General features: G+C 37.7%; 1 protein-coding gene across 1 annotated transcript in view; it reads left to right on the plus strand.

The window, feature by feature from the left end:
* LOC105387834 (protein dachsous) overlaps nt 1–8444 on the plus strand; it is a 202661-nt gene extending 194217 nt beyond the window's left edge. Inside the window, exons 10-15 of the mRNA XM_038119021.2 lie at nt 141–1370; nt 1466–2183; nt 2267–3393; nt 4076–4366; nt 4648–4939; nt 5147–8444. Coding sequence (XP_037974949.2) covers nt 141–1370; nt 1466–2183; nt 2267–3393; nt 4076–4366; nt 4648–4939; nt 5147–7760 — 6272 coding nt within the window. The 3' untranslated portion in view covers nt 7761–8444. The remainder of the gene's footprint in view (nt 1–140; nt 1371–1465; nt 2184–2266; nt 3394–4075; nt 4367–4647; nt 4940–5146) is intronic.
* The last annotated feature ends 3705 nt before the right edge of the window (nt 8445–12149 follow it).

A 12149-nucleotide genomic window follows, 5' to 3' on the forward strand; every position in this document is an offset into this window, starting at 1 on the left:
CCTATTTTTTATATATAAGTGTTAGTAGTAGTAATAATTCAAGTAGATAATTTATTCACATAATGTGTGCTAAAGTAGAAATAATCAAAGTAGATAATTTATTTTCTAATGTGTTCTAACGATATATCATTTTCTTTCAGTTCTTGATCATGAAGAAAGATCTATTTATCGCCTAACAGTAGCAGCCACTGATGGTGGAAAACCACCAAGACAAACTGTACGGCAGTTGAAAGTGGAAGTGTTGGACTTAAATGATAACAGACCTACATTTACAAGCTCGAGTTTATCTTTCAAAGTGAAGGAAGACGCTATAATTGGTCATATTGTGGGCGCAGTTGCTTGTTGTGATAGCGACATTCAAGAAAACTTGGTGAATGGTGACAATGAAAAACACATTTCTTATTTACTAATGCCGATTACCAGCGATCACCATCCTGGCACGTTTGAAATTGATAGACGCACTGGGTCTCTGGTAGTTGCTCGACAATTAGACAGAGAAATGCAAGACGAATACAGACTAGAAGTCAGAGCTTTAGATACCTCATCAACAAATAACCCTCAGAGTAGTGCGGTCACTGTTAAAATTGAAATAATTGATGTGAATGACAATGCACCACAGTGGGCTGAAGACCCTATCACAATCAAAATTTCAGAAGTCACACCTTTAGGAAGTATTGTTTATAATTTTACTGCCAGTGATGCCGATACGGGCAGTAATGGAGAGTTGAATTACGAGATAACATCATCATTACCAGCTAAATCCCCCGTATTCACAATAGACCCTCTTACAGGATCTCTCACTCTTACGTCCCATTTAGACTATGAGAGTTTGAAAGAATACTGGCTAACTGTAAGAGCCACTGATATGGCGCCTAATGTTGTAGAGAGACAGTCGTCGGCAGCGACAGTTCATATTATAGTCACAGATGCTAATGATAATGCACCTATTTTTGTATCAGCTGCCAAAGCTTCTGTCTCCTTGAATACACTTACTGGAACTATTTACCAAGCTTTAGCTGTAGATGCGGACTCTGGGGAGAATGGAAAAGTTTCATACTCAATTTCAAACAGCAAAAATGATGCTTACTTTACCATGGAACACGATACAGGAAAACTATTACTGTCTAAAAAGGTTTCTTCTGAAACATCTAAAGTGAAACCCGGACTCTATAAACTGAATTTGACAGCATCTGATCATGGTTCTCCATTTCCAAGAATGAGTCATATGCTGCTGACACTGAACTTACTAGAATCAACAAATGTACCTCCAAGATTTACACAAGCATTTTACAAAGCTAATATTAGTGAAGATATTAGACCTGGTAGTTTTGTTACCAGAGTATCAGCCAAATCATCACGAGGTGAAAATGGTAAGTTCTCATTTGATGCGTACCTTCTTAATTACTCGACTATTCAGTCATGTATTTAAATTGTGTCATACAATTAATAATTTAAATTGTTTCAGGTAACTTGACATATTTTATTCCAACCGGAGTAGCAGACGGCAAATTTACTATTGAAGAAAAACGAGGCACTATTTTTGTGACAAGTAAAATAGATAGAGAACAAAAGGACACATACGTCGTACCAGTTTATGTAACTGACTCTAGCACCTTTCAGTCGTCAAACTTTGATGTCACTATTGTTACCATTAATGTCCTTGATGTAAATGACAATCCACCTTCCTTTAAACAAGGATCTTGTTACCCACTATCGGTTCCTGAAAACAATGATCTTGGCGTTATACATACGGTTACAGCAACGGACAACGATATTGGAGCTAATGCTCTAATAACTTACAGTATCATATCTGGAAATAATGGAAACAGATTTTACATAGATCCATCGTCAGGCCAGCTTTCAGCAAGGACATTAGATAGAGAAACACAATCAAAATATTATCTTACGATTACTGCCTATGATCACGGTAATCCTATCGCCCTCCAAAAATCATGTAATTTAACAGTCATAGTTGAAGATCAGAATGATAACGATCCTGTTTTCGACACCGGTCATTATTCAGCAATGATTCCCGAAGACGCCGCAATAGATACATCTGTAATAAAAGTACGAGCTACTGATGCTGACTTAGGATTCAATAAACGTATTGTTTATTCTTTAGCAAATGAAAGTCAAGGGCTGTTTAGAATTGACAACAAAAGTGGCATCATATTTACTACCGGGTAAGATTTTGTACTTGAATTATTTATTTTACAGCTTATTTAGATATTTAAGAATAGTGTCTAACATATTAATTTCTTTACAGAAATTTCGATCGCGAAAAACGAGACAAATACCATTTTGAAGCTGTTGCAACAGATGAAGGCCGTTACATTGCCCGATCACAAAGAGTTTCTGTTGAAGTTTCTATTAATGATGTCAATGATAATAAGCCAATTTTCACTAAATACCCATTTTCTGAACAAGTTGCAACTTTGACACCTCCCGGACAAAGTCTACTCAAAGTCCAAGCAACCGATACCGACATAGGAACAAACTCCGAAATCTTGTACGAATTAGTCGATATCTCAAATCACAAGTTTCGAATAAACCCAACTACAGGTGTTCTTACTGCAACGCAGAGCTTAGCAAGTGAAAATGGTAAATTGATTCATCTCAAAGTCTTAGCCAAAGATAAGGGTAACCCTCCACAAAGCTCGATTGGACTTATAGAAATAAGAGTTGGTGACTTTTCCGACCAAACACCTATGCTTCACTTCCAAAACGCTACATACAATATATCTATACCCGAGAACCTTCACTATGGGAAAGAAGTTATGCAAGTAACCGCAGTAAGAAGTGATGGAAGGCGACAAAGAATAATTTATGAGTTTGGAAGTGGAAACGATCAGTACGCTTTTGACATCGATTCCAATACAGGCGTTATTCGAGTCAACAATTCGGCAAATCTAGACTACGAATCTTTCCCGGGACCCAAAAGGAAATTCGTTGTCGTGGCTCGAACAGAAGGATCTCCTGTTTTATACGGATACAGTGAAATTACTGTAAATCTTTTGGACCAGAATGACAACGCTCCCCGATTTACGCAACAGCAATATATTGCAAACGTACTCGAAGGAAATACCAAAGGGGAATTTGTTGTGCAGCTGTCTGCTAAGGACAGCGACCAAGGTGCAAACGCCAGGATCTTATACCACATTGTAGATGGTAACCACGATAACGCCTTCATAATTGAGCCGGCTTTTTCCGGATCTGTGAAGACAAACATAGTGCTGGATAGAGAAATCAGGGAAACCTACAAATTAACAGTGATTGCGACTGATGAAGGTGACCCACAAATGACTGGAACAGCTACACTGCGAATTAATGTTGTCGATATCAATGATAACCAGCCTACATTTCCCCCACCAAATGTGATTTCAGTATCTGAAGGTATGTATGTGTATCTACATAGTATATGATAGGAACTCTCACTTATAAATGTTGATAGGCATAGGCACTTTTCCATTCCTTATTTTGTTATTTCCATTCGTCTTTAAATTACGGTAGATCTTGCAATAAATTGGCAAAACAAAAGCGTTCACAAAAGGGGCCGTATTTTACATAATTTGTATTCCCGAGTCCGCAACCACGTTTGCATTGGGACCCCGATTCGCTGGGCCAGATTAAATAAACGGGGACTCCTTAAGGATCAATATTTATTGGATGGTATTACATTTTTTCCGAGTGCATGTCTTAGCGGTACCTCTCCAACGAACGGCGTTCTTTCTTTCTTTTTTTATAATTTCTCTTTTCGTTTTTATATCATTGTACGCCGACAGCGGTTTTGTTTCGAGAATCTGGTTTTGCAGATCGTTAAAACGGCTGCCGCTTCTTAAAAACGTGAAGGTAGCGTCAACGAGAAAAGTGCCATTTAATTTATTGCATTTAGGTACTTACTTACTTAAATTTCACATCATTTTTGCACATTTATTTAATTATTATTTTAGAATATTGTTACATTTACTGCATTCGGAAATAAGAGAATAGACTTTGTATTCCAAAACAAACAAAGCAATTTGAAAACGCAGGTATAATCCGTGTAAATATTAATTAGATTTTTATATTTTTTCAGGCACTGCAGTCGGGACTGTGCTCACTTCGGTTACTGCCAATGACGTCGATACATACCCTGCGCTCCAGTACATTATAACAAAAGGAGATGACAAGTTTTCCATCGACCGCTACAGTGGAAAAGTTGTACTAAATGGTCCACTAGATTATGAAAGTGAGAACATTTATCACATCAATGTGACTGCTTCGGACAGCGAGCACATCGCACAAACAACCCTAACTGTTAAAGTTACTGATGTAAACGATCACGCTCCTGAATTTGACGAGAATTCGTACTACAGAGTTTTGCCTGGTAAGTGTTCATCTCCATTAAAACTTTTTAAAACCAATTTTGTTTCAGTGTATATCTAGGTACTTTATGTTAGCAACAATATATGTAGGTATTTTTAGCATTGTGGTCAATTACAGTCAGTACCTACATGTTATCAGTGAATGTATATGATTGTGTTTTTACACAAAAAGATTCATAATGATAGTACATAACATTATTTTCAGATAGATACCAACGTTTTTATTATACTGTGATTAATTACGAGTACCTTTCAATTAACAGTTTTATTTCTCAAATTTCAGAAGGCAGCGGTGTCCAAGAGATCGGTTCCCTCAGCGCGAAAGACAAAGACAGCGAAGACAACGGAAAGATCAGTTTCTCCCTCTTGCACCCAGTCAAGGGTTACTTCATCGACGCGACCTCTGGCGTCATCTACGTGAACTACAGTTCCTTGCCAGAGAAGCACAGAGACACGCAGCTGGCCGTGGTGGCGACGGACCACGGGAAGCCGAACCGGAGTGCGGTGGCGGCCGTCAAGATCAGCGCCGGCGCGTCGTCTGAGATCAAGCCGTTCATTGGACAGGATACTTACAGGTAATTATTTAAGTGTTTTTTTTGCTTACTGAAAGTGTAAATTTCCCAGTTAAATTCAGTCAATTAAATAAAAATATGTACTTAATTTACATAAATAAAGATTGTAGGTACGTAAGTTAATTATGATATTAGCTGTTATTACTATAAATAACCGCTTAAATCTAGTTTTAATAGCATTTCAAATAAAACCTTTTTGTTTCATTTCAGAATTACGGTGAACGAAGACATGGAAAAGGGATCTTCACTTCTTCAGATTGGAGGCATTAACGACATCGTGAAAAAGTACAATCTCGAATTTCACATAATATCGGGAAATGAAGCGGAGTCTTTCGATGTTTCTTCGGACGGTGCTCTTCTATTGGTCAAGAAATTAGACAGAGAGACGCAAGATTCCTTCGTTCTGGGACTAGCTGCCGTGGAGCAGGGAAAAGTTCTATCGTACAACCAGAACAAAACATCAATTACCATATTCGTGACAGTGGCAGATTCCAACGATAACGCACCAGTGTTCTTATCAAAAGACTTTGAACTAACTGTGAGCGAAGATGTCAAAATTGGCTACACATTAATTCAAATGTCAGCAACTGATGCTGATTTGTATGGAACACCGAACTCTGCAATCACGTACAATATTACTTCTGGAGATGATAAGGGACTGTTTTACATAGAACCACGTACAGGTGTAATAACTGTCAATAAAACACTAGATTACGACACAAGTAATACACAATATAAACTTATAATTATAGCTTGTGATCAAGGATTGCCCGCATTGTGCAATGCAGCTTACATAAAACTGGAAATAATTGATGAAAATGACAACACTCCAACATTCCCTGTAACTGAGTATTTCGAAACCATTGCGGAAAATGAAAGAGTTGGGACATCTGTATTTACAGCAAGAGCTACTGATTTAGACCGGGGACGCTATGGAAAACTAAATTATTCTATTTCATCTTCGTCGCACAACAGAAACGACGATTCTTGGAAAATGTTCCAAATTGATTCAAGTTCTGGTTTAGTAAATACAAACGCTGTGTTTGATTATGAACAGAAAAACAAATATGAATTTTCAATTAAAGCTTCTGATATTGGCGGTAAAAGCTCAACAGTGAAAGTAAGAATCGATATTGAAAGTCGTGATGAATTTTATCCTCAATTCACGCAAAAGACCTACAACTTCCCTGTGCCAAAAACTGGAGCATTACCATCAGGTTATACGATAGGTCGAGTCACAGCCACTGACCGAGACAAGGGAATCGATGGAAGAATAGTTTATCAGCTTTCAACTTCACATTCATATTTCAAAATAAATAGAACAACCGGCGTTATAATTGTCAAGAAAAAGGCAGATAGTGTCGAAACTCTGTTTGGTTACGATAAATCTATAAGCCTGGTGGTTACAGCAAGTTCAGGAAGACAAGGATCTTTAACAAACAAGACTGCAGTAGAAATATCATTAGATCCCCTGGGAGTTATAGTGGAAGTACCACCAGAAGGAAATGCCGCTGTGGCTGCAAATGGAGGCCTTTCAGACTGGGCACTAGGACTGCTAATATGTTTTATATTTATCATCATAATATTTGCTGCTGCATTCTTATTCCTTCACATGAAAAATAAGAGGCACAAGAAGGTTAATAAACCTGGTTTGAATTCTGAAGGAGTTGGAGCCACAAATAGTTACGTAGATCCAAGCGCTTTCGACACAATACCTATAAGAAATACTGCTCCGGGTGCAAGTCAGTTTGCTCCACCTCGATATGATGAAATCCCACCGTACGGACCGCACACTGCGAGCTCAAACTCTGGAGCAGCTACAACCTCTGAACTCTCTGGCTCAGATCAGTCAGGTTCAAGTGGCAGAGGCTCCGCGGAAGACGGCGAAGATGGCGAAGACGAAGAAATTAGGATGATAAACGAGGGCCCGCTACAAAGAGATTCATTGCATCGTCAGAACAATGGCGTTGAAGATGATAATCTTTCCGATGTTTCAGTTCACAATACTCAGGAATACTTAGCGAGGCTCGGTATTGTTGACACAGGGGCCGGTGGAGGGGCTTCTACATCATCAAGAAGATGTTCAGAAAATGTAACTAACAAAGATCCAATTCTTCATCATGGCACTATAGATCCTATCCATATGTTCGATGAAGACGCGGCACATGAAAACGATATTACTAACCTAATTTATGCAAAATTAAATGAAGTGACGGGCAGTGAGCGAGCGAGTAGCGCAGACGAGGCCAGTGCAGCAGTAGATAGAGCCATGGCTTTAGGGGCATTCCCAAGTGCTCCCGGGGAGAACACAGCAGTCCCAACTCAGGGACCGTCCATGACAGGTAGTTTAAGTTCAATTGTACATTCAGAAGAGGAACTAACCGGGAGTTACAACTGGGATTACTTATTAGATTGGGGTCCACAATACCAACCCTTAGCCCATGTATTTTCTGAAATAGCCCGACTGAAAGATGACGCTGTATCACTTCAAAGTGCCAACAGTGCTGCATCTAGCGCTAAAAGTAAGGGGACATCTTTACCTGGGGGCAAGAGTGTTCCTCCGCCATTACTTACTACAGTGGCACCTCGGAGCTGTCCAGCTCCTTCGTTGTCGTGTCGGCAACCACAGCACTTACTTCCTCGGTCTCCTATAAGCCACGATGTGCCAGGAGGCTTTTCTGCGGCGGCTGCCATGTCACCGTCTTTCTCCCCTTCTCTATCACCTTTAGCGACTAGATCGCCCTCAATGTCGCCGTTGGTCGGCCCTGGCTTACCACCTATTCCTGCTAACAGAAAATCTGCGCATTCGACTCTAAGATTATAAATACGTTCTATGCTAGGTGTAAATATGTGACTGTCTCGCTCTAAGTATTGATATTAGGAATATTTATTCAAGTGAATGCCGATGTGATCGGTATTAGTATTTCATTATGTATCATTTTGTGCATGTCATTTTATAACTGAAAAGTCTGCCCTGAATATGCTCAAAGTGATTTTAAGCGCTTATTACCGATTTTTCCGGTAAATGTAAATATTGTTTTAAATCGGGTTTAACTTAATCTTTGTAAATATTAAATTGTTTGTCCTTACTTGTGTAAAATATAAAATAAAGACTGCCATGTTAATGTATTTTTAATATAAAACGAATCAGCTTTACTGTAAGCTATAAGGTTTATAAAATATAACGATGTGTACGATTTATTTCTTCTTGGCATTTATATTGCATCCTTAATACAGTATTTAGCATTGATTAAATTGTTTCCAAACATGATTTTAATATTTTAAGTCTACGATTAACAATTTGTATAGATGAACTTGCATAAATCTAATTGTATTTCTTTGACACTGTGATTTTCGTCTAAGTACATTCGGAAATGTTAGCTATTAGCGAAATAATGTAAATAATTCTGTTTATAGAAAATCTTTAATTATAAGATAAAACGACTGTCCTCAGAACAACATATTGTTTATAAATAAAAAGGAAAAATAATAAAATTTTAAAAATTAATTTTGTTTTATTGTTATACATAGGTACAATGATTTATTTTAAATTACATTAAAATGAACGGTTAATGATTGAAAACATAATGAAATATCACAGTTGGATCTAAGATTTTAGACAATATTTAGTACCGATACTTGAGGGATCCCTTCCCTTTTAAGGTTTTTGTCTTATTTCATTACATCTTATAAGTAGCACCTCATCAAATTGAAATGTACATAGAAGTTCCTGTTTTTTATTTGAAAATACTACTTTTAAGAGTAAGTTTACACGAAATTCGTCTCCAAGAAGACATTAAATATGAAAATAGATTTCCAAATGAAACATTCAGTTGTAAAGGACACGACAAGTGATCCAAAACTTATAATTTAAACAACCAGTAAATAAATTACTGAGCTGATTCCCTCAGAAATGGACAATAGCCTCACTGTGGCTGTTTAAAAGTATTTTATAATAACTTATTAACTTCACCAATGTGAGTAAATATAGTAATTGAAAAACCAGTACGAATTAAATTGATCGAAATTTGAAGACATGAGGTGTTATTTCCTTAAAAATATTAAGGCAATCGGCAAACATGCTAGGTTTGCAAGTGTATAGTTAGCTTCTACATTTAATACTTATACGGTAGCGAATACTCTTACAACGTGGTATACTATCGGTGCTTTCTACCAAAACCTCCTTTAACATTCAGAAATACGTATTATCATCTAGACTGTATCCTTATGCAGTATGATATACCTTATATATAATTATGAACGATGATACCTACCGAGAATACTAATTGACCACGAAAACGTCCATAATGCTATAATGAGAAAACGATTTACTTATGCAAGTATACTGCAGTAGGGTTACCTATACTGAATTCATTCATACTTGGCACAAAAGGAAAAGAATGTTAGTGTGTATTTTTATATAAAACATAAAACCAATGAAATACCTACGTATTAACAAATTAGCCATTAATTTCGCAATTAAACCATTTTTATTTTTGCAAGACACACAAAGATTGTTTACCTTTTATCCCAAGTAAGAATGAATTCAGTATAGGTAACCCTATCACCTATAGGACCCGTACAAAGCTGTCTTTTAAAAAACCATACATACGATACATTGAAATGTAACAGTACATTTTCAAAACTAGAACATGGATTTTCTTTCCTTTTTCTCCTCACTTTTAATCGTTATTGTACCTAAAAATAGCGATAGCTATAGAATATTACCCAGGATTTCGGATGAGGAGGTTTTGCGATTAACATATTATTATAATATTTATCTACATATTCATTCCCATGTTCCTCATTCACAACAATGGTAAGTTAAGATTATTTTGTTTTACGAACTCATGGACACTGTAGAACAGTGTTTTTCAACCTTTTTCATGACGCGACCCCCCTGGTATAAAGAAATATTTCGCGACCCCCTTGACCCTTTCGGTTTTTTATCATGTATGTATGTGTATGTTACAGTATTCCCAATATTCATTCCATACGACGTATTTATGGTCTCCATGATTAGGATTCGAAGTACATACTTATCGGATTAAAAAACACATTATTTTACAATTACACACATCGGATACGTGTGGCCATGTGCCATGTACATAGGTACGTACGACTAATGCCATTGCGACCCGGAATTTCTTTTTCGAAATTAGCTTTTTCTTTCTGACTTTTTTGAGCATTTAAATATCTTTTATAAAAGTTTTCAAGGGTGAATTGAAAATAAAAAGACAAAATACCTGGCTTTACAAAACAATAAATACTTGTGGTCGTCGTCTTTGAACCAGGCAGGAAGGCCTCCCATGCTACGTTTGCCTATTCGTGGTCTATACTCGAGAACTCGTTTACCCCAATGGTTATCGGTTCTTCAGCAGATATGACCAGCACACTACCACTTCAGCTTGCATATTTTGGCAGCTATGTCAGTAATCTTAATCCTCTGACTGACGGAAAACCTCATTTCTGATACGATTTATCAGAGAAACCCCAAGCATAGCTCTCTCCATAGCACGCTGAGCGACTTTAAATTGGTGGACTAGTCCTACCGTCAGTGTCCACGTCTCTGCACCATACGTCATCACTGGCAGGACGCACTGGTTGAAATATTTTGTGTTCAGGCTCTGAGGGATGGCCAAGGAGAATATGTGCTGATGAAGTTTTCCGAATGCAGCCCAACCCAGTCGGATGCACCTTGCAGCCTCCTTGTCGAAGTTGCTTCTGCCTAGCCGAATAGTCTGCCCGAGGTAGACATATTCTTGTACAACCTCGATTGTTGCCTCACTAACGATCACCGGCTCCGGTTCGATGTGAGCATTGTACATTACTTTCGTCTTGTCCAAATTTATACCCCGAAGCCTTCACATTGGGAAGCAGCATTTAGGCCACTTCCATCATCCAGCTGAGTTCCTGCAGAGATTCTGCCATCATAACGATGTCGTCCGCGAAGCAGAGAGGTTTGACATGTAATCGCCATTTATACACATGCCATGACCAGCGGCATCGTACAGACTCCTCAACTCCTCGATATAGCGCCAGTCGATTTGAAATCTCTGCAACGCTTCCAAAATTGCCCAGGTCTCGATGGAGTTGAAGGCGATTTCATAGTCCACAAAGGCTAGATACAGCGGCTGATTATAATCTTCGGTCTTCTGTGTAATCTGCCTTACTGTGTGGATGTGGTCTATTGTACTAAAACAGATCCACGATGAGATAATTTAATTAATAACAACAAGCTCGGCCTTCGCATTTAAATTTTTTTAAAGTAAAAGTATATTTAAAGTATGACTCTTTGTTAATTAATTAATTGGCTTTATTGTTTTTTTACTAAAGTTCCCAGTTTTTCGCCCTTTGGCGACCCCCCTACAGAAGCTTCGCGACCCCCCAGGGGGTCGCGACCCACAGGTTGAAAAACACTGCTGTAGAATATAAAAAGTAAATTGTTGACGACAGCTGCCAATCTCATTGAGATGTCTGAGCCAGCACACAGGAGCACTCTCTTTTCCAACACTCTCATAACCCAATGGGTCAGATAGGCGACACGACTGGAGAGAGCTAGGCACAGAAGTAGGTACAATAAGCTTAATTTCATTTCCTTATTAGCTTTTTAACACATTTGTATAACGGTCTTTTCAATCAAACATCGATAGTTTGTGAGTTTGACAAGGTATAAAAATGTAAGTAGGTATAGTTAGTTACTAGTTCTAATCTGACCGTCCTAGATTAAATGCCCATTCAATAGCACAATAATATTATGTAAAAATTACAGTGTCCATGGGTCTGTAAACTGTTTTCAGTCGCTTTTCAGTTCAACTTCTATCTATCTAGTGACAACTGTATACTAAGTAATGTGATTGAAAAATGCTTTCTACTTATAATGTATACAATACTTTATATCCTTATTACACTCCCAGTACAATCAATCACTCAGTGGACCAAGTGTGAGTTTTGATAGTTAACGCAAACTGCGATAGTTACCGTTTTCTTACATACAAAGTGGCGCCTCTAGCGGTAACCACCGTAAAACACAAACATTTCAGCTATGAAAACTCACACTTTGTTCGTTGAACATTCTTTTATTTATATCAAACAGCTTTACATAATAAGACTGTACTAAATAAGTTTTAATTATTACCTAAAATCTACGATATGCCAATTTATTTGTCGAATGTCAATATTAAATACTTCATTAAAATAGGGTACGGTTACA

The sequence above is a fragment of the Plutella xylostella genome, chromosome 12 (assembly GCF_932276165.1).
Source record: "Plutella xylostella chromosome 12, ilPluXylo3.1, whole genome shotgun sequence".
Lineage (NCBI taxonomy): Eukaryota > Metazoa > Arthropoda > Insecta > Lepidoptera > Plutellidae > Plutella > Plutella xylostella.